This window comes from Rhinolophus sinicus, linkage group LG02 (genome assembly GCF_036562045.2).
Source record: "Rhinolophus sinicus isolate RSC01 linkage group LG02, ASM3656204v1, whole genome shotgun sequence".
Taxonomy (NCBI): domain Eukaryota; kingdom Metazoa; phylum Chordata; class Mammalia; order Chiroptera; family Rhinolophidae; genus Rhinolophus; species Rhinolophus sinicus.
The window spans coordinates 76,532,172-76,560,099 of record NC_133752.1 but is presented as its reverse complement, the minus strand read 5'-3'; the positions used below and the strand labels follow the sequence as shown (position 1 = coordinate 76,560,099).

Here is a 27,928-nt window from a genome sequence, read left to right as displayed (position 1 = left end):
AACTGTATGTCTCTATGGCTTTAACTGTGTTTGTAAACTTCAACAAGTGTTATAAGATACTGTGGCTGGCTTTGGCTTTTGGCAGGCATCTGTTCAGTGTCAGAGTACAAATTTAGAAACATATAAAGCCTGCGGGGTCATCTTTTCATGAACTGATTTGTTACAAATTCCTCAAGTAAACCTACATTTGTTGGAGGATCTTTTCACATAAAATAATATAAAGGTATGTGTCTGATTCTCCTAAGAAACTCTCCTTTTAAACAAAATTTAAAGCTGGGTTATGTAAGGACTCTAATACCAATAGTCAGAGTACATAAAGCTTTGCATGTTATGAAAACTTACTGTATTCTTCAATGAAATTATTCTCAGTGCTTTATGATAATGTTTTAGTGGACTGACAATGTTATGCTATTACTTTTTAAATTCTTTAAACTATAACTTGTTAAAAGATTTAATATTATCCTAGTCCTGATTTTTAGTTTGCATAATTTATAGCTGTTTTATGCACATTACTAATGAAAAATCTTGATTTATTAAATCAGGTGTATGAATGACTGCATCTAATTTTAGAAAAGCCTTCTGTATTTTTACTGAACTGAGAAAATTTTATATATTTGGTAATTGTTACTTGACTATTTCTGATTAATGAGGCTCTTAGCGCTAAGGCTGTTATGCAATTTCATTTGAAATTTACTACAAAGATATTCCATAGAGTATTATAATTATATGGATTATTCCTAGTGATTTTAAAATTTATTCTTTTGAAATAAAAAAAGGTTTTCAAAGGAAAACAAAGATTAAAATTGAGTTGAATAACCATATCTGTCCCATTGGAAAGGTTCTCTACTCCATTCTCAAATTTTCATCCAAAGAGTCACCATTACCTTGCTGTTACTTTCCTCCTCCACCTTTTCCTCCTCTCAAATCTTTCTTCTTCCATCTGTTATTCCTATTCATTAGGTCTAAATAAAGTTCATGCACTCCACTCCTCAAAGTAAGTAGAAACTATGTAGTGTGCATAGAAAGACAAACTATTCCCTTAGCAGCCATAAGCCTTTTTCACTCTGACTCAGCCGACAAGGAGTGGTGAGCCTGTTAGCACACTTTAAAGCTCCAGGAAAATTCAAACTTAAGTGGTATTATTATTATCATCCTCAGCCATTTGCCTTCTGGCTTTGCAACAAAAATATATATATATAAATGTAAAATTTTTAAATGTAAATTATCCCCTACAAGTAATAATTAAAATAAGGAACTAACATTGTTTAAGAGAAAACCTTCTAGATGTGTACCAAGCCTTAAACTGCTGAGAATAAGGCATTTGGGGAAGGATGTTAGTTCTTTCAGATCAATTAAAGTTAATTTGTCAAGGTCATAGTCCTAGTGAGTGAAAATTGCAGAAAAGTTAATTGAGGATGCACATTTTGTAAATGACTTTGTAGCATACATTTCCACATCCTTCCCACAATACTTGATCCCATGCAAAGAATATCCTGTTCTCTAATAGGAATCCAGCCATAATCACATTGTCGATCATTGTAATATCTCAAAAGAAGTTTTATTGACTGAAAAACTTCTCAGTAAAAAGCACTGTTATTTTTCAGGATGTCAAACCTGGGGCAATTTGATCCTGATTTTTACCAATCTAATTATACCATTGATAATCAGGAGGAGAGTTGTAATGATTCTACTGCCTATGGAAATCTTTATGGATCTAGAAAGTAAGTACTTCATATTGGGAAAATATGTTCTCATTTTTTTAAAAAAAAGTCATAATATTATGGCAAGGGGTTCCAGGTAGGATGTGCCCAAGAAGAAATGTTAGGAGTGGGCAGAAAAAGGAAGTCATATCTGCATGAATCCCCTTGATCACCTCAGACCCATTTATAGGTGAAGGGCTTGTCTCCTCTTTTCAAAATATCACTTAGCAGGGAGCCTGAATACAGGGACCGGACGTACAGGAAGTCTATTCTTTTACCTGATATTTTCTGGGACACTGCTTGAAAAACTGATTTTCTTCAACTTGACTAATATTTATTGAATGTTTGTTGTATCAGGAATTAAGGTGGGCACTATAATACAAAGATAAGAAATTCATAATCTTTTTTTTTAATTTAATTTTATTAAATTTATTGGGGTGACAATTGTTAGTAAAATTACATAGATTTCAGGTGTACAATTCTGTATTACATCATCTATAAATCCCATTGTGTGTTCATCACCCAGAGTCAGTTCTCCTTCCATCACCATATATTCGATCCCCCTTACCCTCATCTCCCACCCCCCACCCCCCTTTTACCACGCAAAATTTAAGAATTTATGTTGGAGACGTGGCCAATTAAATATGCAATTATAATACAACGTAAAAATCCTAAATGGAATCAAGATAAACATACTTCAGAATGTGTTAGTTATTTCAGTTGACAGTTCAACTTGAGTTGAAAATAAATAAAAATGATTAAGGTTTAGTATTTACCCTTTACTAGTGCCCAAAATAGGGCATTTAGAGTGAGAAGAATTTATTTCACGTTCTGGTTCTAGCATTTGTTCTTTGTGACATTGGGAAAGACTTGACTTTGCTGAGTGTCTTAATTGAGAAATAAGGACATTAACAATACCCACTTCAGGAAATTGTCACGAATAACAATTGTGGTAATGTGTAGGAAAGTGTGTGTTAAAATAAAACCACTATATATGTTATTTATTTGTATAATTATAACTTGTAAAAGTAATTGATTGTTGTCTAAAGTCACTTAAAGTTATATTTGTTTATACAGTTATTTATTTGGATTGTTTTGTGTGTGGAGGGCAGTTTAGATGAACTATGAAAAGGGACAGGCCTTTCAATTTTCATAATAACTAACATTATGAGTTAGAAACTGTTCTGAATTTTATATAAATTAACTCATTGGATCCTCAAACAAGCTGAGATAAGTACTGTTATTATCCTATTGACATATGAGAAAGAACGGACCTAGAGAAATGAAGAAATTTTTCAAAGTCACACAAGTAGTAAGAAATAGGGTTAGGATTTTAGCCCAAGGTTGATTAGGCCCATAACTGGAATGGATGTATAGTTTATTGTAAAATAAAGACATGTTTTAGAGTAAAATGGGTGCTATTAATTATAATGTCGATAAAATCGAAATAAGCTGGACAAAGTGGGATGTATGATCTGATCACTGACATATAACCATATAACAAATATTTCAAATGTATTAATTCTTGAAGTTGATTTTTCTAAACACAGATAAGTACCTTGAAAGCTCCAGATAGAAGGAAGACAGAATACAGGCAGTGGGGACTCTTCTGTTCCAACTATGCCCAGGAAAATTTGGACATCATTTGGACATCACTGGCTGAGCACTCCTACAGACACAGGCAGATAGATGCTGCTTTCACACACTGCTTCCTGACTACTCCTGGTGAACCACTGCTATAAGGCAACAGGGAGAGGCATTGATATATAATGTATGGACCAATAACTGTAAAAGTTAAATGTCTGGAATTTTACCTTATTCATACCCCTATTCTATATGCCCACATCAATCAAGCTACCATAAGGATTTTTTAAAGTGAAAAACTATCTATCTAAGGATTATCACTGGGCACATTTAATTTTTTTTTAATATTATTAAAAGATGAGGCGAAAAGGATGAGATTGTATAGAATTGGCTCACTGTAGAATCCAACAACTGAAAGAGAACTTTATTTTATTCCACTGATGATTTATCTATATCTTGGAAGGTCAAGAAAAAATATAAAAGTGTTTGAAGCAGAGGGAGTAGTTTGAGCATTGAGATATTACAGGATAGCACCTTAAGGTACATAATCCACAATGAGAGCTATCTGAAAGGATTTTCAGCTGTCCTTTTGTTTTATTGAAAGGAAGCAGTCACCTTGAACTTCTGTTTCTTTTCTCCCTTCTCTGCTGCACATGGGATAAGCACCTGGGCAGAATCTGCAATCTACATTTTCAGATGATAGTAAACTAAACTAAAATGGCCAATAAGAAAGAGACAAACATTTTCCTTAAGCAGGAACTCATGGATCCTGCCCCTCCCCATCCCCCCTTTATTTTCTTTTTCCATTTGATGTGCATACCAACATTGCCGATAAATCAAGATGACAAAGAGACAGAAATCAATATAACCAGAATGAGGAAAACTCTTGATTATATTGTATCAGAGTAATGGCCTAGCCTACTTCAGATGCTTAGCATTTAAATCCAAGTCCTAATTTGGACGTTGTAACATTTACATTCTATCCCATACTGCAAGTCTCAGGAATTAGAAAAGGGCATATTAGCTGTGGTAATTTTATGAGGTTTACAGAAAACATAGACTCAGGTCAATGATTTACTAGTGTACATCAAACAAACTCCAGAGATTTGACCTTTTATTCATTCAGTGAATAGTTCAATTAAATACACCCCAAGTCAGAATAATATGCTAATCATCCTGGCAAAAGACAGGAATCCAGAGGGTAGTTATAATCAATCAGTCTCTCTGTGTCTCTGTCCCTTTCTGCCCCCACCTCCTCTTCCCAACATAGGGGAGCTTGTCTTAAAAAGCTTGTTTGGCTCAGTGGCATACTAATCTGAAAGCCGGTTGGGGTGCTTACTGAGACAATGAAGACATATTTAAAAACAAGTTTTCTTATTTTAGCATGAACAAGAAGGAGCTTGCTCATTTTAAAAAGCAACGATCCAGCCATTCAGGGGGACATTGTTTCCCATCACTGGTAGGCAGTCAGCAAGGCTACATTTTCCCAATTTTTGAAATGGGAAATCTATTCAAATTATTTAGAAAAAAGAAATAGGTGTTTCTGCAAAAAGGTGACAACTGGATAGGTCTTCTTTGAATGTGAGGAGTACATTCGAATAGGACTTAACAGACCGATACTGAATCATCATGTTTTAGAATCCCCAGGCCTGATCTTTCTCTCGTGTTGCAAACACAGCTAATGGTTCTGTCAATAGCACATAGTCCTGCATACTCGCTGTACCAGCCAGGATCTGGGAATGTTACACAAGCTAACTCCCCCAGCTACCATTCCCTAAACCACTCTACCATCGAACAGATTCTATATGAAATGTTCTTACCAAGGACATTTAAAATGTCTGATGTTACCGGCTCAACTAGAGACTCACACAGAAAAATTTTTTCTGGGAGTTCAGACTAAACTTTTTAGCCAGCAGGATTTTGTGCTGTAGACCTGTCATCTTGTTGTCTTACGCTGTTTCAGTTGATGGTGTTGCAAATTCTGAAACCCTCTTTAGTCTCGTGTTCCTGGAGGAGTACAATATTGCCTGATTGTGTGAAATACATGTATACTTGTATATGAGTCCAAATGTAGAGTTAGACTTACAATGAAGGGGACTTATTTGATAGTACATTTCTTGTCATCTAATTTATACTCTAACTGTCCATAAAAAACTAGGAGTGAGCTCAGGCCTGAATTCCCCCAGGGTCAGACTCACAGGAAAGCAACATCAGTTGACCATCATGATCAAAGCCCAAAACTACAGTTTAAAAAAAACAAAGGCTCTAATAAACTTTGTAGCTAGTGATTATGTGATGGGGCACAGAAAACTGTGTGCAGCAAATGTATCTGTAACCACTGAAATTATAACTGAGTCTTCTGACATTGACTTTCTGTATTTGCACTGGAAGATGAGTGTTGTTAAGTTCTGTTGATTCAGAAATAGTCCAAATTTTTTTCCCAGCTGGAGACTATGCCTTATCTTAACACAATATCATGTAAGTAAAAACCAGCCTCTGGGGGCTAGTTAGAACATTATAACCCCAGGTATGGGTGGTGAAAAGGGAATATTGAAGAATTGGTGAGCATAGAGTGGGTTTTTGTGTGAATCAGGTGGGTAGCCATTACTTCATGGCTCAGAGACAAAAATTCTGGCATGACTATAGGGGAGATGCTTCTGGTAGGAAAATACACAGATGTTGTTGAAGTCCCTTTGGGTGTTCCAGGAAAACCAGAAATGGGAAAACGCTAAAGATGATCAGTCTAGAAAGGATACAAATTCTTGGCCTCTATGTTTCCTTTGAGAAAGTGGCAGACTGTGAGACAACTATTACAAATACAGAAGATGCCATTCCAGGGTGTGTGGAAAATGTTCAGAATGCTTTAGTGTATATCTCAGGAAGAAAAAAGCACACAAATACTTAGCTAATGCTTATGAATCACTTTTTGTGTGGCCAACACTATTCTAAGTGTTTTGCTTGTTTTAACTGATTAAATTCACAACCTTAGGTGTTCTATTATCCTCATTTTACTGATGAGAAACTGAAGTATAGAATGTGAGGTAATTTTCCTAAGATAAAACTGGGATTTGAACCCAGTCAGTCTGATTCCAGAGGCTGTTTGTTAATCACTGCACCAGGTTTAGGATAAATCCTACCATTGGACTACCATTACAAGTAGAAATGTAACTCCAGAGTTGCGAAGCAAAAGAAGGCAAATATGACCAAGAATGTTACCACTTGTTCTAAAGGAGACTTTTGCAGTCACCTCACAATTGCCTGAAGTGATAAGTGTATCAATGTGATTCAGGCAATTGCCTTTAATAGGTTACTAATTCATAGACTTAACAGAACAATTAGTTAAGTGTCCAGTCCCATTTCCCCTGACTTTGTTTTTCATGAAAGGATACTGTAGGCTTGAAAGATGTCTAAAACTATTATATAAGCGAATGTCATTGGCACCGTTATTCAGAATAGGAGCTGTCTAGTAAAAAAAGATAACACCAGGAGACATGGGACTAAGTGAAAATTCAAGATATATGGTTAAAATTGTGGCTGTTCATAGTCATTTTCAGAGAAAGGACTAAAACATAAGAACTAGGTATTTACAGTGTTTTCTGGGTGGGACTGTGGATTAATAATGTGATTATTTTGCTATTGCTTAGGTTTTGTTCATTGAGATGTAATGTTAAATGTTATGGCCAACATGTACAAAATCAAAGTTACGAGGTAAAAAGAGAAAATTTTAATTTAGGCTGTGCTAGAAGATGATCATGGTCATTTCTATAGGTAAAGGATTCTGAGGTCTTCTTCATAGAACAGAGTTTAAAATTTTATTTTCTTAAATAAGTGGTGGGGAGATTTGATTATTATGCCTTCATTGTGTAATATTAAGGACAAGAGAGGCCAAGCTCCTGATGAACAACTTTTGCCGGAAGAAGTAGCAGAGAGGGGTGGAAAACAGAGAAAAGGATAGGATTTGGTTGGTAAATCTTGTCTTCTATAAAAATGTGTTTTTCTCTTGGGGCAAGGGAGCAAGTAGGTACCCATATTAAATCCCCCTCATTTACAGAGATCGTTTCGCATGGAGTAACTGAATGTTATATGTTTTCTCAAGTCTGCTTATTAGCACTTGGGCATAGATTTTGTTGAGGCCAAGACAATGTGTCAATGAAATAGTCTTGTTTAGATACTGATCTATTCAGTCATCTCTGTTAGCCCCTTTTATTCTTCTAGACATGGTTACATTAAAAAAAAATGCATATCTAGGGGGAGCTTTATCAACCACCAAGCCATTGATATTCTTATTTATAATTCGTTTTTACTAGTACTTTTGATAGTGGGCATACTTTGTTGAAAAAAAAAAAAAAGATTAGGAATATGCCAGATAGTTAAATTGAATAATAACAGTAATCAGCATATATGCTGTGGGGGATTCAAGAAGAATTACATCAGATCCCTGCTCTCAATGAGCTTGTGGCTGAGTTAGTGAATGATTAGAGGTATGTCTCTTTCTATCGCATAGCTTTATTTTTCAGAAGAGGTTATTTTCTCTGTCAGGTTTACTCATATAAGGGAGGGTGAATGTTGTTCTTAGATTTCATATTAAGATTAATATTGGAAGGAGTGTATGAATAGTCATTTTGTAAGTATTTTAACATAAAGAGATCACAGAGCTACAAAGTTGAGAATACGAGACTGTATTTTTAGCTTAGTTTGGCCTAAGGGGCTTTGATGAAAGAAACTTAAACATGTTAATAAGGACAACTTATGTTTCTTGCCCATCCATCAGGCAAAAACAATTACAGATGATCAAATAACCTCACACTCCTTTTTCTTTCTTCCTTTCTCTAGCTTTCGCAAGAAATTATTTACTACAATTGTTCTTCTCCAACCTTCTCACACAAATGGTGAAATAAAAAAACAAAATCATGGTCAAGGAAGTATAGAAACATCATGTTTGCGCAAAACTAAATTGCATATTTCAAAAGAGGGACAGTATAGCTGGCAAGGCTATAGCTAGGTACTCAAAGATAATTCAATTGGCAATAATTGTCTGGGAATGGCCAGAGCTAGAAAGTCTATTTGTTTATGGACAACAGTCGGTTTATGTATTTGTTTTTTCCTATGAATTGGCTAGACTATTAAAATTGTGATTTTCACTTGCTGCTTTCACACATTTATAAGAACCATCATGTTTGGTTATTGCCCCTGAAAATCAGTGAATAAGCAGCGTGTGGAAGAAGCAGAGTGCTGCTCAGACAAGTTCAGTTTAGAGTCCAGCACCTGCACTGTTCTGTGACACTGGGGAAATCATTCAGTCTCCGTGAACCTCTATTTTTTTTTCTGTAAAATGGGACTAAAACTACAGTTTTTACCTTACTGAGTTTTAATTACATGAGAAAATGTGAGAAAAAAGTGTCCGGCACATTGCACATAATAAATAAATACTAGTAGGTATGGATCGTTTTTCTAGAAGTCTTTTCATGACCAGTGACTTCACTTTTTGACTAAGATAAAGTTTAAGCAAGTTATTTCTTTCATGCTTAAATATTCATAAACCTAGGATAATTCACGAAAGAAAAGTTGTAGTTTCCTTCCTTGATTTGTCATGATGTCCCTTTCTGAGGTGTATAAATACCAGTATTTTCCTTTCTCTAGACAGCAAGCCGGTGAGCAGCCTCAGCCTGCCTTTGTCCCACCCGAGATGCTCATGTCATCAGGTTACGCCGGACAAGTGTTTCAACCAGGATCCAACCCAGATTGTTATTCACAATCTCCTTACATTGACAGTTTTGATGAAGAGCCTCCTTTGCTAGAAGATAAGTTAAGGAAGTGCTATTAATGTGTGTACAGCTCGAAGAATAATAGCAATAATCAGCACTTAATGTGTGCTGTCAGCATGCTGCATATAGTATTTTATGTGTGATTGTTCCACACATAAACAAGTCTGCCGATTCAAGACACTTAAACCAGTGGAAGTCTGTTGCATGTTTGTGTGTGGGAGATTGGACATAGGTATGTGCTATTGATGTGTTTTTGCTGCAATTATTAAATGTTCCTTCACTGTTTCTTCAATTTGGACTCCCTGGCCATGTCTAGACAACCGCGAAGATGTCTTTTGGAAAAGTGTTTATATCAAAGTGACCCCCACTTCTCACCCCAGCTAATGAAGCTTCTTCACAACAGCCTATTGTATTTTCTGCACTATTTGCTTGGGAGTAAAGGGGGTAGTTTCTGAACTTGTTTTGTTATTGTTGTTGTCGTGGAGACAAGCCTGGCTCCCATGAGTTGGTTTTCTTTCCTGGCTCATTGAACCCTCTAATCTCAGCTAGGTATGGCTAACTGGGGAGTAAATAGCACTGCTGCTGACAAGGAAACCCAGAGACCCGTGCAGTTGAAGGTCCTTAGGGTATTTCAGGGATGTCCTGTCCCTTAATATATATAAATATTTCAAATATGTTTTCCTAGATTGTGTTTGTCATCTAATTTGCTTATGAGACGTTAGGACATGTAACAATTTTAATATTTATGTTTTCAACTCCACAATATTTTCCTTGATAACTTTTCTTTCCAACTGTTCTCTTATTTATTCTCTCCAGCTCTAGATACTGCTCATATCTCCTTATAGATTTGTAAATTTTTTAATTATCTTTTTGTTTTGCATTTGAATTTTTTTATTTGTTTCATTTTTCATTATTTTTAATTTTTATTAAATTTATTGAGGTGACATTGTTCAGTAAAATTACATACATTTCAAGAGTACAATTCTATAATATTAATACATCATCTATATATCACATTGTGTGTTCACCACCCAGAGTCAGTTCTCCTTCCATCACCTTATATTTGACCCCCTTTTACCCTCTTTACCACCCCTCCTCCCAACTTACCCTCTGGTAACCACTAAACTGTTGTCTGTGTCAATGAGGTTTTGTTTCTTTGTCTTGTTCATTTGTTGCTTTCAGTTTTATATGCCATGTATGAGTGAAGTCATGTGGTTCTTGACTTTTTCTGTCTGATTTATTTCGCTTAGCATGATAATCTCAAGATCCATCCATGTTATCTCAAATGGCAGTATTTCATCTTTTCTTATCGCCGAGTAGTATTCCGTTGTGTATATGTACCACATCTTCTATATCCAATCATCTATCAAAGGACACTTGGTGGTTTCCATGTCTTGACCACCGTGAATAATGTTGCAGTGAACATAGGGGTACGTATCTTTACGGATAAATGTTTTCAGGTTTTTAGGATAGATACCCAGGAGAGGGATTGCTGGGTTATATGGTAATTCTATTCTTAATTTTTTTGAGGAATCTCCATACTGTTTTCTATAGTGGCTGTACCAATTTACATTCTCACCAAGAGTGTATGAGAGTTCCTTTTTCTCCACAGCCTCTCCAAAACTTATTATTTGTCTTGTTTCTGATAGCCATTCTAACTGGTATGAGGTGATATCTCATTGTGGTTTTGATTTACATTTCCCTACTAGCTAGTGAAGTTGAGCATTTTTTCATGTATCTGTTGTATGTCTTCTTGGGAGAAGTGTCAGTTCAGATCCTCTGCCCATTTTTTACTACATTGTTTTTTTTGTTGTTGTTGTTGAGTTGTATGGGTTCTTTATATATTTTGGATATTAACCCCTTATCGGAAGTGTTGTTTGCAAATAACTTTTCCCATTCAGTCGGTTGCCTCTTTGTTTTGTTGATGGTTTCTTTTGCTGTGTGGAAGATTTTTTGTTTATGATATAGTCCTATTCATTATTTTTGCTTTTACTTCCCTTGTCTTTAAGGTCAAATTCATAAAATCCTCTCTGAACTCAAGGTCCATTAGTTTAGTACCTATGCTTTCTTCTATATAATTTATTGTCTCAGGTCTTATGTTTAGGTCTTTGATCCATTTTGAATTAATTTTGGCATATGGTAAGAAACAGCAATCTAGTGTTTTTCTTTTGCACATGGCTTTCCAATTTTCCCAGCACCATTCATTGAAAATGGTTTCTTCTTTTTCATTGTATGTTTTTGGTTCCTTTGTCAAAGCTTGTTTGCCAATATATATGGGGGTTTATTTCTGGGTTCTCAATTCTAGTCCATTGGTCTGTGTATCTGTTTTACTACCAATACCATGCTGTTTTGATTATTGTCACTTTGTAGTATAATTTGAGGTCAAGGAGTGTGACACCTCCAGTCTTGTTCTTTTTTTTTAGAATGGCTTTAGTTATTCAGGGTCTTTTGTGATTCCATACAAATCTGATGATTTTTCTGTTCTATTATTTTAAAAACTGCCATTGTGATTTTGATGGGAATTGTGTTAAATCTGTATATTGCTTTGGGTCTTATGGCCATTTTAACTATGTTCATTCTTCCAGTCCATGAGCATAGAATATCTTTCCATTTCTTTGTGTCTTCTTCAATTTCTTTTAGTAATGTCTTTTAGTTTTCAGTATATAGGAACTTCACATCCTTTATTAAGTTTATTCCTGAGTATTTTGTTCTTTTTGTTGCAATTGCAAAATCAATTGTTTTGTTTTTTTTCTTTTTTTCCCCCTGAAATTTCATTGTTTGTATATAGGAATGCAATGAATTTTGGTACATTGACTTTGTGTCCTACAATTTTACTGTATTTATTTATTGTTTCTAATGGTTTTTGGTGGAGTCTTTAGTGTTTTCTATATAAAGAATCATGTCATCTGCAAAAAGTGACAATTTAACTTCTTCATTCCCAACTTGGATGCCTTTTATTTCTTTCTCTTTTCGGATTGCTCTGAGTAGGACTTCCAATACTATGTTGAGTATCAGTGGAGAGAAGGGGCATCCCTGTCTTTTTCCTGATCTTACAGGAAAAGCTTTCAGTTTTTCACCATTAAATATGATATTAGCTGAGGGTTTTTTGTATAGGATCTTTATTATGTTGACGTACTTTCCTTCTGTATTCATCATTGATAATCATAAATGGATCTTGTGTCTTGTCAAATGCTTTTTCTGCATTTATTGATATGATCTATGATTTTTATTTATTTTTTTATGTGGTGTATCACATTAATAAATTTGCCTATGTCTAACCACCCTTGTGCCACTGGAATGAACCCCACTTGATCGTGATGGATAATCTTTTTAATGTATCAAATTGTATTTAATTTGCTAGTATTTTGTTTAGCATTTTTGAATCTGTACTCATCAGAGATATTGGTCTGTAGTTTTCTTTTTTGTGTGTGATCCTTACCAGGTTTTGGTATCAGGGTAATGCTGGCCTCATAAACTGAGTTAGGAAGTATTACTTCTTCAATTTTTTGGAAGAGTTTGAGGAAGATAGGTATTAAATCATCTTTGAATGTTTGGTAGAATTCACTAGTGAACCTTTCTGGTTCTGGACTTTTGCTTTTGGGAAGATTTTTGATGATTGTTTCAATTTACTTGCTGTTGATTGGTCTATTTAGATTTTCCAGTTCTTCATGATTCAGTCTAGGAAGGTTATACATTTCTAAGAATTTGTCCATTTCTTCTAGATTATTGAATCTGGTGGCATATAATTTTGCATAGTATTCATGTATGACCCTTTGTATTTCTGTGGTATCTGTCGTAGCTTGTCCTCTTTCATTTCTGATTTTGTTTATTTGTGTCTTTTCTCTGTTTTCCTCAGTGAGGCTAGCCAGGGTTTTTTCAATTTTATTTATCTTTTCAAAGTACCAGCTCTTTATTGCATTAATTTTTCCTATTGTCTTTTTGTTCTGTATTTCGTTTAATTTTGCTCTAAATTTATTTTTTCCTTCCTTCTGCTATTATTTTTATTATTAGTATTATATATTTTGGTGCTCAATGATTGGGAGCATGGGTATTGATAACTTTTATGTCTTCTTGTTATATTGTGCCCTTTATGATTATGAAATGTCCATCGTTGTCTCTTGTTACCTTTTTTATCCTGAAGTCTGTTACGTCAGATTTAAGTATGACTACAGCTGCATTTCTCTGAATGTCATTTGCCTGGAGTATTGATTTCTACCCTTTCACTTTGAGTCTTTATTTTTCCTTGCAGCTGAGATGTGTCTCTTGAAAGCAGTATATAGTTGTGTTTTGTTTTTTGATCCAATCTGCTACTCTGTGTCTTTTTATTGATGAGTTCAGTCTGTTTACACTTAGGTGATTATTGATATAAGGATTTCCTATAGTCATTTATCTTGTTTTCTAGTAACACAGTGTCTCCATTGTTTTTTTGCCTTTGTATTTCTTTCTGTTATTTTAGTTTGGTGGTATCCTATGATGTTTTCTTCTGTTTCCTCTTTTTTTATATTATATGTCTCAGTTCTGGATATGTTTGAGTGGTTACCACTAAGTTTATGTAAAAGAAAGTTTCATATATACAGTAGTCCTTTTTCTTCAGCATGCATCTTAGCTCCATTCCCCTTTGCAAGTTCTGACTCTTACCCCTCCCTTTTTATGTTTTTGTTGTCACAAATTATCCGTATTTATGCTGTGAGTTCATTTCTGAATGGCAGTAGCAAATTGTCTTCTCTTTTTCTTTTTTTTAAATGTTTTTATCTCCTTTACCCTTTATATTATATTCAAGTGTATATTGCCTTATTCTGTGTAAGGGTTGCCATTTCCTTCTTCTGTCTATCAGTCATCTTTCTCATCATTTTTTGTCTTTTTGTCTTTTTGTTTCAAGTAGAATAACCTCCTTCAGTATTTCCTGTACTGCACGACTTGTGGTGGAAAATTCCTCAGCTTCAGTATATCTGGAAAGGTCTTTATTACTTCTTCATATCTAAAGGATAAGTTTTCTTGATATATTATTCATAGCTGATGATTTTTCTCTTTTAGTAGTTTGAATATTTGACTTTACTCCCTCCTAGCTTGTAGTTTCTGCTGAAAAATCTGCTGATAATCTAATGAGCTTTCCTTTGTAGGTTACTGTCTTCTTTTCCCTGGTTGCCTTGAGAATTATTTCTTTGTCATTCATTTTTGACAGTTTCAGTATAATGCGCCTTGCGGAAAGCCTTTTAGGATTGAGATAATGAGGTGTTCTGTTTGCTTCTTGGATTTGAGGATCCAACTCTTTCCATAGGTTTGGGAAGTTCTCGTCCATTATTTGAATAGCCTCTCTGTGCCCTTCTCCTTCTCTTCTCCTAACGGTATACTCATAATTCTTATATTGCTCTTTCTGATGGAGTCAGAGAGTTCTTGAAGAGTTCTTTTATTTCTTTTGACTCTCAAGTCTCTCTTCTTCCATTTGCATCTTTCCAAATTCCTGTCTTCGGTATCACTAATTCTTTCCTACATCTGGTCAGCTTTATTTCCTAAGCTCGCTATTTCATTCTTTATCTCTTTTATTGAGTTCTTCATCTCCAGAATTTCTATTTGGTTCTTTTAAAAAATTTACATCTCTCTGGTAAAAGTATTCATTTTATTGATTGATTTGATTTCTGAGATCATTAAACTGCTTATCTGTGTTTTCTTGCATCTTGTTGAGCTTTTTTTGGAATTGCAATCTTGAATTCTGTCACATAAGTCACGTATTTCCATGTATTTAAGTTTATTTTCTTGATATTTTTCATTTTATTTCTGAGCTGCCTTATTACCTTAGTTATTCATGACAACTGTTGGGTTACTTCTCTCCCTAGGCATCTACAGGAATGAATTCTGCAGTAAGTTGATATGAAGAGGTCTTTTTTTTGTTTTCCAGTAGGTAGCGCTGGAACGTGTTCAGCTTCTCTCGGTGGAAGCTTCCCCGGGGAGGTTGGCATCTCCTCTGTGACCAGGTCCCCTCAGTCTCAGGGCACCACCCCTACGGGAAGATGGGGTAGGCAATGGGGTTCTGAGCCTCTGAAATCCCAGTGCTGCACTGCCCTGCAGCCACATGCAGAGCTATGCTCCTCAGTAGCCCTGGGTGACTCTGCTGGGATTAGCTGTGACACGTTGGGATAGGATGGGCTGCGAGAGGCTTCTAATGTGTTTGTGTTTTTGTTCTTCAAGTAATGGCGACTGCCAGACCACAGCTGCCTCACCCCTCTATCTCCTCCCTTGTCACTGGAATTAGCCACAGTGTGTGTCTGCCACTCAGGAACAGTCTCTCCCATTCTCAGGGCTGTGGATATTCTATTCTTTAACCTGACACTGCTGCAGTTTCTTCTGGGGCCTACTGCCAGCACTGGGAGGGTGGGGGGAGGAGGACAGGCTCCATGGCTTTACTTTCTGCCAGGCAGTGAGGGCTGTTAGACCTCAGTTCTCACCTTTCTATATTCAGTCTTTGCCTCAAGGCTTCTGCCTCCCACCCCCATCGCTGGATTCAGCTATATTATATGCTGATTGCTCAGGAATGCTTGGGGCCACAGAGTGCACCTGCAGTCTAAAACCTCCCCTTTCCAGGACTGCAGTGAGTTCCAGGCTGCATCCACGTCCCGCTACCCTGGCTCTGCACTTCTGCCTTCTCTCTTCCCCTGTTCCCCCCATGCCTTCACCGTCAGATGTTTTGAAGTACGGATCTCTCAGACGTGTTTTTGTGTTGCACAGGGAGTCCTTTGTGAAATTATAATTGTTCAGCTTGTAACTTCCAGGGGAAAGAACAAGGGGACCCCTCATGCCACCAAGTTTCTGATGCCTGATGTATTTAAATTTTTAACTCATTGGAAATTATTTTAGGTTAGTATGTGAAATAGGGATTTAAATTTATTTACTTAAAGATTAAGCATTTTTCTTACAACATTTATTGAAAATAATTATTTTCTACTTATCTGAAATGTCTCTATTGTGGTATATTAAACTGTAATATATCTTTCCCTAAAGTCTTCTTAAGTTTGAGTAGGAAATATACTAGATTTTCCCTCCCTCTTTATACAGCTCAGAGAAAATTCCTAGGTTATTTTTTCCCCTTTGTTATTATCCCTACCAAATGTATACTATAAGAAGACAGTATTTATTAATATAATTTTGCATTCTGAATCTACGAAATTTCTAGGTTCTGATCTAATACGTTCTTTAGCTGGTTGACATTGTGAAAGTCTCAAGCTTCATCTGTCTAAAATATATGAAACAGCCATAGGCAAAATTTCTAGGATAAGATGATAAATGACATTTGTTAGTTTTTATTGAGTGTATACCAAAACAGCGTATAAAATTACAAAGCTATAATAATTAACATCCGTTGGGCAAAAACATGTTATTTGAAATAGTGCTGGTTTATTCCTTAAATACATTGTCTAAAAGACTTGTTTGGTTTTATTTAAGAATGATAGCTTCTGCTATTTGATAATGTACAACCAAGGTTAACAACTGCACCTTGAAGAATAATAGTCAATTTAAGTTTGTCAGACCAGAAAAATTACCATGATATTTGGCATTTATATTTGTAATGTAGCCTGATGTTTATATTTGTAAGGCCAATACCACAATTTGCATAGAAAACAAAAATATTAATTCATTTTGTAGCATTTATATCATATACTTTATTACCACTAGATGACAGCAAAACAATAAATTTTGCATTCAAATTTCACAGTAGTTTCATTTTTAATTTTGTACAATAAGGTGTTATATTAGGTTATCTACAATTAATAAATACTTATAATCTCATTTACAAACCTTGTGATGAATTTGAAAACAGAATGTTATGGAGATTTATTTTGGTAGAAAATAATGTAAGTCCTTTTTCTTATGAAAATAGTAGGTCTTATGTTCATTCACTGTTTTATGATTCAGTGTTGAAACGTGTAGAAGTTAATTATGTCATAAAATAAATGGTTCAAATCAGTAATAATATCTCATAAAACACTTTTCATCTGAGTTACTCAGGAACAGTTGTGCTTTTTGAGGAAAACAATGTTTTGAATTAAAGGCCACTTTATTGTAAACACTGAAAACATATTGTTAACATAAATGTCTAAATTGAAAATAAAGTTTAAAAGCAGCATAAGTCTCAGGGGAAATTAATTTAAACTACAAAATTTTCAGTTTTTAAAAATCTGCTATTTTAAAAACTACATTGGACAATCTAACCTAATTTTAAGCTTGGTGAACTGCTCATTTCCTCCAAAGTGTACGTTCATTAAGAAATATATAAATACACTGGAAAAATAAAAAGTATGTGACATGGAAGTTAAAATGTAAATGATTTGCTTGCTAATAATTTAACCAGGAAAATTCTTTCTTTTCAAACTTTGGATAACAATTGTCAATCTGAATGTGAAACGAGTAAAAGAATAACACTTTCTGTCCTAGTCTAAATCAACTTCTGGCTGAGCTGAAAATGTCTAGGTCCTTGTTAAAGCAAGGCCCCTCTATGTCACAGCGATCCTTAAAAGTCCATCTGGTCTTCTGTGTATAGAATGTCAGCTTTGCAAGGCATTTGGGTGATATGAGCCACTGTAAAATAAGTTGACCCTTTATTTTACCAAAAACGGTCACTAAGTCCTGGGAAGGAAAGTTGAATGCCACATACAGGTGACTTAGGGAGACAGCCCTTTACATGGGAGAATGGCACTCAATTAAAAAAAATACAACCATTATGACATTAGATGCACATTTACTTGATTAAAAGCATGGGCTCTGTTTTAGTTTTTGGTTTTTTTAAATCAATCTCTTCCTGTTTCCCCTATTCCCAGCCCCTGGCAAACACTTCTCTACTCTGTTTCTATGAGTTTGACTTTTTTTTTTTTTTTTTACCACATAGAAGAGTGATACCATGGAATACTTGTATTTATTAGCATAATGCCCTCAAGGTCCATCCCTGTTGTTGCAAATGGAAAGATTTCCTTCTCTCTCAAGGCTGAATAATATATCACTGTATACCTACCACATCTTTATCTATTCATGCCTTGAGGGGCATTTAGGTTGTTTCCATGTCTTGGCTATTGTGAAAAATACTGCACTGAAACATGGGAGTCCAGCTATCTCTTTGAGATCCTGTTTTCATTTTCTTTGGATATATACCCAAAAGTAGGATTTTTTTTTTTTTAAATTTTTGAGGAAATTTCATACTGTTTTCCATAGTGGCTGTACCAATTAACATTCTCACCAACAGTGCACGAGGCTTCCTTTTTCTCCACATCCTCACCAACACTTGTTACTTCTTGTCTTTTTGATGATAGCCATTCAAACAGGAGTGAGGTGATAGCTCATTGTGGTTTTGATTTGCATTTACCTGATGATTAATTATGTTGAGCATTTTTTCATGTACCTATTGGCCATTTGTATTTCTTCTTTGGAGAAATGTCTATTCAGTTCCTCTGCCCATTCTTAAGTTGGATTTTTTTTAATTTTTTTTTTTAAAGCCTGAGTTCTTGAGTGAGATTCTCCAGTGTTAAAACCTGGATTTTCTATTATTATCTCTCTGACTTTGGACAACTTACTTAGTCTCTCAAAACCTCAGCCATCTGATGCTCAAAATAGTAAAATAACAGAACTAGCTTCATTGTGTGTAAGACCAAAGCATGTAAGTAAATTTTGTAGAGCTCACAGTAAAATTCAGTAAAAACATTCAGTAAAAAACAACAACATTCAACTCTTTTTAGTTGAAATGCTTTTACTTTACAGTAGTTTAGCTACAATTTTTCCTAACATCTACCTCACTCTTATTCAAATTTAAAATGATAGAAGAAGGGTAGCCAGCTTGATTACTGGTTTCTAAACAGTGAAGTCATGTTCTTTCCTGTTTTTTGAGCGTTCCTTTTTTCTACTCAAGATACATCTTAAAGTGTTTAGGAGTGGTGAGAAAAGAAACAGATGTGTTGTCAGTATTTATTTCTATTCAGTGGATGTCAAATGTGTGAGATTGTTTGTATACTTGAAACCTATGTAATTTTACTAACCATGGTCACCCCAATAAATTTTAATTAAAAAACAAAAGATGTAAGAGGAGCAGAATCTAACAGAAGGGTTTGTGAGTTGGCAGTCAGAATTTAGAAAATAAAGCATTGGAGAAAAAAATTAGAAATGTCTAAATGAGTTTGGACTCACGCACACTGAGCCCCACTGATTTTGTGTATTTATTCTACCACCACTCATAAAAGCGAACGGTTAACTTGTCTCAAGATTTTAATCTTTGAATACACAGGCTGAACCACATAGAGCATTTAACTGATTAAAATATGCACGCACATCGTGCCTGCTCTTACTGGATGAAAGGTCCATCCCGTTTCTCCTCGGTGGAGTTTCAGGCAGTTGGCATAGAATTGCTCTCCTCAGCAGGCAGGGTGGAAGTAAAACCCCAGACCTTGGCTAAAATATCTTTAATTTAGATAATTCTGCTAAGTGAAAAATTAATCTTTGTTTGATAAGACATTTCAAAAGAGTTAGCAATGAAATTTGTAGAAAAATGAAATATCTAAATGGGCACTAGGATGGGGATTGTGGTCAGTTAGCTACCATTTTACCTTTTTTTTTTTTGACTGTAGACTGTGCGTTTCTCAATTTTCAGCTCGGTTTTAAGCTTGTATTTGATGCACAAGTGGGGGAAAGTTTTCCATGATGGAATTATTTCTCTAAAATGTTTCTTCTAGCTCATTGTTTGTTAACAATCTATTTTTATTTATTTATTTATGGTTCCTATGTATTACACAAAACTTTAGATTTCTGAAGGTATAGCAATCAGATTAAAATGCTACGTAATTAATCAGACATGTTACCTTTAATTAAAGAATATTGCTTGTGTTTATATTTCTATATTTATATTAGCTTCTTTTTCTCTCTTTTTGCAGAACTTGGAATTAATTTTGATCACATATGGCAAAAAACCTTGACAGTGTTAAACCCACTGAAGCCAGCAGATGGCAGCATTATGAATGAAACCGACCTCGCTGGGCCCGTCCTGTTCTGCGTGGCGCTGGGAGCCACTCTGCTCCTGGTAATGGACTGCAGCAAGCATCAGATTTTAATGTGTAATGTTTCCTGTGTCATATTTGCAGAGATCTTTGTAAATGCAGAAGACAGTATATCACTTTATGAAGTGAAAATTGTTCGTTTAATACATAACTACATTTTTTGTGGGGAGGTGGGTTGAGTGAGACATATAATGGAACTATAGTTACAAAAAAAGAAACTGCCACCCTGGCATTACAAGATAAAAAATATAAATTTAAATAAAATTTAAAAACTCAAACCACCAGATCAGATTTTCAACGAGCAGGAGATCATTTATGTCTTTCGTGTTATTAAGAAAAGACTGTCAATCTGCAATAATTGAAAGAACACATGGATTTGAAAAATATAAGGCTTAAATTTTATTTCGTGCTTTATGTAAAATATGTATTGTGACACTGGACAAATGCTTTCTCTTTGTTCATCATATTTTTACTAGGTTGTATCTCTAGAGTATTTCTAATATTCTGTGAGGTATGAGATTGGTCTCCTTGTTTCTGGTTAGGCTACTATGGGTAAATTAATAACATGATTCAATCAATATGTCTTCCCTATTATTGTATTTATTTATTTATTTTTTTTTTTTTATGAAGACTTCCGCCCTCTCCCAACTTCACCATTTGTCTTGTGTATGTGTCTCTTTCATTATTTATATCTGGGAGTAATTATATTAAAAGACACAAAGTTTTTTAAAAAACATATTTCTACCTAAGTTTAAAAGACATTCTAGCTCATAGTTTAGAAAAAAAATGTTTCATTACAAAGGAAGAAAAAGAAGAAATGAGAAAAGGTCTATGATTTTACACCAAGGTTGGAAAGATAATACATTAAAAACAGAGGATGAAAAATATGGTCCAGCCAGTCTGGAAAGTATAGTTTCATAAGGTGCAAAGTGATAAAGTTGGCAGGAGAAATAATACAGGAAATTAAAGGATCTGGGGCTTTTCCACGTCTCCATTTTACAGCTCTCCACTTCCCATAGTCGTTTTTTCCCCAGTATAACTGCAATTTTCAAAAGTAGCTATAAAATGTATTTGTAACTAAATACGTTTTCACTTTTTATTTATTAATCACTTAATACCAATATCAAAATACTGATAACAGTCTAGTTTCTCCAAAATAATGTGGTAAATATTCACATCATATGTATCCTGTACAATAGTATGTAGTCATGGCATCTTCTTCCTTTGAACTAGTACAACAAATGCAAATACTTTGAAATCAAACACTATATCAACTGGAGTTTTAATTTAGTCTCTACTCTCTCTTCTGTCTTTGTCACAGTAATTTGATAACTTTAGATTAAGCTGCTAAGTAACACCATGTCAATTAATCAAATAGTCTGAAACAATCAATTTAATATATTAACTCATCTTTCTTTTTCAAGTAATTTGTTATATAACAGCTGTTTGTTTTCCTGTAGAAAACATTACTGTTACCATGTCCTAAAGGAAAGCATTAATCCCATTAAGATCTTTTTGGGGAACATAATATTAGTTGGAATTATTTAAATGTCCTTTCTTTTAAGTACAAAGCAATGTAGGCAAAGAACTCAACTGGGAGTGATAAAATCACATCTCCCCCTAACTTTGCTTCTAGGGGTGATCTTGAATCTTTTGTTTCCTATTTCTAGGACTAAATTTTGAAGACAATAAAGAGGTTTATTTAAGTAGATCTTAAGGTTCCTTTCAGTTCAGAAATTTGGGGGATAATGTGAAACTGCATATTTTATGAAACTTTTTAGGCAAACATTATCACTTCAATTTTACCATTAGATGTGTTTACTTCAGAATTGATTATGATACATGTAGAGCAATTAAGATAAAAAGAGAAAGAAAAACCTGGATATTAATGAAGCCATATTTAACTCAGAATCCATTTGAAACTAAGTTATCCTTGCCCTGGATATCTAGAATTAAAATGTAAAGGATGATATTTATGGGCTGACATATACATGTACTAAAAAAAAACAAAACTAAATCCAGAAACACTAACCAAATCTGTTCATTATCTCTAGAGGTGGAAGACTCATAGTGACGTTGTCATCTTTATGATTTATGTTGACCGAAAACCTTTTAGTGGATTTTCTTCATGTTGAGGAAAGCAAACCAAAAGAATAGCATCAAACACATTTTCAGCATTGCAGCTCTCCCTACTCAGAATTATCCCATCCAATTAGAAATTAAGTAGAATGTTTCTCTAATATATGAAAGTGATTTGAAATTGTCACTGTTTTCCAAGTGGAGCAAACCTATCCAATGAAGCAGTGCATGACTGATTTGTTTCTTTTAGCATGTCCATTAGGATCATTGGCATTATTTCACAAAATAGCCATCAAATGCAGAAAATATTCAATGAGAACTTACGGCTAATGCAGGAGAGAATCTGCCAGCATGGCCCAGGGACACAGAAAAAGACCTTAGTAGAGACCAAGCTCCCCAACTGCAGAGGAAGAAGAATTGAAAATAGCTGGACAATTTTGATCAATAAAATGGTCATGACATTTTCCATTATGTTTAATTAATCACAAGATAAATATCTCTTTCTTCTTTAAGAGATAAGAACTTCATGGAAAACAACAATGGAGAAGAAAAATGATAGCTAAAAAGCTCTCTCTGAATCCATTTACCAGATCCTTCTTTGTTTTTGTATAATACCCATGAGAGCCAGAGTCAGCTTATCCAACCTTCATCTAGAATTTCTAATCAACTTAATGTAAATATAAAAGCTAAATGCATTCTTTACTGGAGTTTTGGCATCCTCAGGTAGCAAACGTTAAAATATCCCCTGTTAAATTAATAGTAGACTGTGACTTCCCCTGGAAGGGTTTAATGGAGTTACTTCAGCTACTCGACCCTAGTGCTTCATGGGTGATAGCTATTTTTATGAGTTCTCAGAAGATCAGTGTTGTGTCCTGAACACTACTGACTTCCTGTAACAATATCTCTTTTATGATTCATTATCAGGTGGTTGATATAAATCAGCTTTTCAGAAGGTGTATTCAGTTAAACTGGCAATAGACTTTATGAGAACAAAATTTTCTGTGGTCAAATAAGTTTGGGATATATTGAGTTGAAGAAAGTTAAATAAGTCCCATTATTTTAGGACATGTTAGAGCTCCTGTACTAGATGTCAAGGACCTAAAGTTTAGAGCTAGAATGTCTGGGTTGAAAGCAGAGCTTCACCACTTAGCATTATTTTACCTTGGGTAAGTTACTTAACCTTTCTGCACCTTAGATTCTTCCTGTGTAAAATTGGTTTAATAATGGTACCTATCTCATAAGATTGTTGTATGGATGAAATAACTTAATAGATGTGAAATGCTCAGAATAGGATCTAACATAGTAAATCCTATAGATGTTTACTAATATTACTAACATGCCTTGTAACTTTCCAAGACTGAATTGGAATATTTTTCATTAATGTATTCATTCATTTAATTATTCAACAAATATGGGGAGAAAATATATTCTTACTTATGCTGTGTACCCCTAATAGGCAATCTATGACAAAAAAAAAAGTAAACCTAGAACTAGTTCATCTTGTCTGGAACATGCTTGTGTCATCCCAAGTATAGTCGGGGTGTTAGCTTTCAGGACCCAAATTCATGTAGCCAGTGTTTTTTCCAGAACTCCCAGTCTCCTGATAATTGTACGTATTACAAAGATACAGAACAGCATTAGGTTGAGCAGATTGACTGACTCTAAAATGCCCTCTGATGTATTGGCATTCTGATTTCCTCCTGATGTTTGTTTTGTGTTCAAACTGTTTTCTTCTCATTGTTTCAGGCAGGAAAAGTTCAGTTTGGTTATGTGTATGGCATGAGTGCCATTGGCTGCCTAGGGATTCACACGTTACTAAACTTGATGAGCTCATCAGGGGTGTCCTGCGGCTGCGTGGCCAGTGTGCTGGGATACTGCCTGCTCCCCATGGTCATCCTGTCCAGCGGTGCCATCTTCTTTTCACTGCAGTAAGTGCCTGTGTGTGCTAACTGACCCCATGTGTGCAATCATTGCTGAGTCTTGCCACATCAGTGCAGCAGTTAACCTCTTTCTGATCATTTTGGTAGTGGAATTGGGGAAACCAATGACCACGACAAGCTACACACAAATTCAGGAAAGTAGGTCAGTTTTGACACAGATGCTGTTTCCATTTCGATGATTTAAAAAAGAAATTAAGCCAAACAATCTTTAAAACTGGCCCTTTGTTAGTTGTCACATTCTTCAATATGAACTATTGTCATGGGTAATACAACAACTCCGGAAAATGCACTTGTTTGATTTTGGAAAAGTAAGTGCCTGGTGAATGCTGACAAATTGCCTCAGCTCCCAGGCACTCTGTCTTCTAGGCGGGAAGCAACTATTCTTTCTCAGCTGGGCTCCATGCAGTGCCAAATTCCCAGGAACCCTGATGAGTATATTATGCTAGAGAACTTTATGGCATATATGCTCAGTCAATATATATTTCTTTTTTACTTCCTGGGAAGTTAGTATTTGCAATTCAAAACTATTAATAAGGATCCAGTAGCTATGTTTCTGTCAGGCATTTCCCCAGGGCATATGCATATCACAACTACTTTGGTAGGGAGACCAAGTAATTACACATTCCTTTGTCACCTACCATGCTCAGACCCTAATTAGAAATAAACATTTGCCATCAGTACTCATTCTTCCACATCCAAAGGAGGCATAATTTGCATTTTTTTCTTGGATGATCCATATTTTAGGTTATTAACCCTACATTGGATAAGATATTATATTAAGAATTCCCCATTGCTGAAGAAAGACATTTTAGAAAAACCTTTAATATTTTTATTTAGATACAATATCATATAATTTTTTGATAGCATTATTGAGAATGTCTTAGTTCTCATTCTTTTTTTTAATCAAAATAGGACATGCTTTTTTTATTTTTAATATGGCCTCATTTTTAAAATAATATTCTTGAAAATAACTTGAGCAAACTCTTATTTTATCAGCGAGTGCTCCTCAACATTAAAAAAAGAGTAATACAACAGAAAATGGATACCTAAAATGTACAAATAAAGTGTGAATTATAGGTATATTTATTGAGTCTTATCCGTGGAAAAATTCCACCTTTTGTATATCATGTTCTTTAACAAGCTGTTCCATTAACTGTTGTTTGGTACTAACATTTGACAAGTTAATACAAAGTTCATTTCTACAACTTCTATTTTGTCAAATGCTTTTGCCAAAGAATACCATAATGATTTATCATTTAAAAATTCTAAGTTTTAAACATTATTTCAGCAAAGTTGAGATTTGGGGCATTTTAAATGACTTCAGATTATCAGGAGAAGAAAATAAAAATTAAACTCTTGGATTTTGAGAATCCTCAGAAGTCTTGACCTTTTTTCATTAGATTTTCATTCTGAAATTATAAAGGATGATTTAGAAATCCTTAAATTATATTAAAGGGGAATAAACTGACCCTTAAGACCTTACACTTAAATTGCCCTTTCAGGCATGTTACTATGCCATTCAGATTAATCATATATAATTTACATTTTTGTTCACAAAGACCTATAAATTAAATACTCTAGAAATTATTCTTAATAGATATTAATCAAACCAACGAATATAATATTTACTAGAGTGCTTTTTAAATATTTTTGGTTTATTTATAATCTAAGGCATTATAAGCTATATTGTAGTTTTCACTTGTTTTGCTTTGGTTCAATTATTAAACGTAGGTATTGCTGCCATTGTCACAAATAATAATCATCATTTTCAACTTCAAGTTCAGCCAGGATCAAGTAAGACAGTGTAGTTTGATGGTGAGAAGAACAGCTAATAAGAGTTAGGAGATTTTGACCAATGTCCACTCTACTATGCAGTTTTTGTCAAGTCTCTTCCTTGCTTTATTGCTAGGAATGAAATATATCCTGAGATCTCTCCTAGCTCTTATGTCATATTTTCCTAAATAATGCATTCTGCTTTGCACATAAGAAAAATTCATTTCCCACACCTCCTTTTTTCTTCCCAAGGTGGTTAGACTTAACTACCTTATTTCTCCATTTTTTCTTAAAGAACCAATTGCCTCCACCGTTAATTCTTGAAGATACTAATTTGAACAAATCCATTTCAGTTTTCTAAAAAAATCCACACATACACATATACAAGGGATCTTCCGTGATGAAGTGGGAGGAACACATGCCTGTGCCTTCCTGTGCCGTGGGCTCCCTCCTTGAGCTGTTAGGCTTTGCTGTATCAGACAAAACCCTGGGAAAGTGGGCTTGGGAGCAGTGGGGACTAGGCACCCTACTGGAGTGAAAAGCCAGTTCTCTTGCTGCTTATACCGTGGGTAAATCTAGGAAGAAAGTGTTGAGGGGGAAAAAAATCTGTATCTATAAAAGAAGTTTCTATACAGAGTTTATGTAAAATAATTTTGGGAGTCGTGATTTGAATGTTGACATATGAGAGTAACTGCAAATGAATTCTTTTGTTTCTATTCATTCGAGTTTTTCTGACATATGGAATATTTAGCTTCTGATGGTGAATTTGACGCAAATATTTTCTAACTGGCCAAGGACTTTGAGTTCACATGGTTCCTAACCCTTGTTTTACAAATGGAGAAAGAAGTTGTATTGTACAGAGGATATTTCAGAGGCAGCTCTGATTTAATAATCTCTGTTTCTACTGAGGTAAGGTAATCCTCTCTTTTGTCATTGCTATAGAGGCACAATTGGAACCGTGTTGGCACTGGTCATCATTGGCTGGTGCAGCCTCTCAGCTTCCAAAATCTTCATTTCGGCCTTGGACATGGAAGGACAACAGCTTCTCATTGCCTATCCTTGTGCCTTACTTTATGGACTTTTTGCCCTCCTAACTGTTTTCTGAAGAATATTTGAGATGGCATTACAAGATTCTATTTGCTGTTCAGAGTGTTCTGGAAATGTATTAGCATTCAAATTTGGTAATGTGATTTCTGTATTATTGCTGCTGAGAGAATAACAACAGAAAGACAAAATAGCACTTAAGGATGATGCCCTAATAGCATGCTTGCTTTGAATGATGTTTTGCTTTTCGGTTTGGTGCATTAAAACTTTTAACATACTTTAAAATAAAAGAGAGAAAGTTGTTATATTGATGGGCCCTGCTTTTCTCGATAGATGTATTTCTGAGAAATTGCAAGTAAATAAAATCCTATGCTGACTGGATAAATAGTTAGCCTTTTGAATAACTTCATGACGACTCAAGCTGTGTGCATGTAGTTAAAAGTCACACACCTTTGGAGAATTGCAGGGGTGGGTTATATAGGGTTTTATTTACCTGAGATTCAAATAACCTTTTATCTTTCAGTTCACTTACTTTGGTAACAGTTGTTTGGTCTCATTTGGACAATGCAACAACTCATCACATTTTCAAGCCCTCACTTCCTCCTTACTTGGTTTAGATGCCATGGTCCATTACTATAATGTTTCCTCTACATATATCCTCAGTAACCCTGCCATTTGTTCCCTCAATAGATGAACGTGAGTAGAGGAAATTCCACTTGTTTCACTTTAATTATGTTACTGCGTCTTATAATGGTTCCTCATACTACCTTTTGAATCCTACTACATTACCCTATTAAATTTGCTTTTACACTTTCTGAGATGATTATGTTAAACCATTTCTTCACTGCTCAAATATCCAATATTCCTTCCTTATTTCTTACTGTTAATTGATGACCTTTCTTCTTATTTTATTGAAAAATGGAAACATCCAGAAGAAAAATGCTTTATATTTCCACCACCAGATTCTACCAACCTACATGGATCTTTATAATACAACGTTGGACAATTAAGTTCTC

General features: G+C 34.8%; 1 protein-coding gene across 2 annotated transcripts; it reads left to right on the top strand.

Annotated features, from left to right (window-relative positions):
- Positions 1–86: 86 nt before the first annotated feature.
- YIPF7 (Yip1 domain family member 7) lies at positions 87–27,730 on the top strand. Of its 2 annotated transcripts, XM_074324627.1 has the most exons (6): positions 87–223; positions 1,605–1,721; positions 8,925–9,086; positions 19,955–20,099; positions 23,902–24,083; positions 26,811–27,730. In XM_074324627.1, exons 2-6 carry the CDS (start codon positions 1,606–1,608, stop codon positions 26,971–26,973), a joined length of 768 nt encoding a protein of 255 aa, XP_074180728.1. In that variant the 5' UTR covers positions 87–223; position 1,605; the 3' UTR covers positions 26,974–27,730. The 2 variants fall into 2 exon arrangements, 1 of the variants encoding a protein (XP_074180728.1); XR_012493738.1 differs by lacking the exons at positions 23,902–24,083; positions 26,811–27,730 and having other exon boundaries at positions 8,925–9,281; positions 19,954–20,077.
- Positions 27,731–27,928: the final 198 nt, after the last annotated feature.

Bases quoted from the DNA above. Each gene is read 5' to 3' on its own strand.
- YIPF7 (XM_074324627.1), top strand. From the start codon at position 1,606: ATGTCAAACCTGGGGCAATTTGATCCTGATTTTTACCAATCTAATTAT. The intron at 1,722-8,924 runs GTAAGTACTTCA...TCCTTTCTCTAG, and splicing joins AATCTTTATGGATCTAGAAA to ACAGCAAGCCGGTGAGCAGC. The intron at 9,087-19,954 runs TAAGTTAAGGAA...TCTTTTTGCAGA, and splicing joins GAGCCTCCTTTGCTAGAAGA to ACTTGGAATTAATTTTGATC.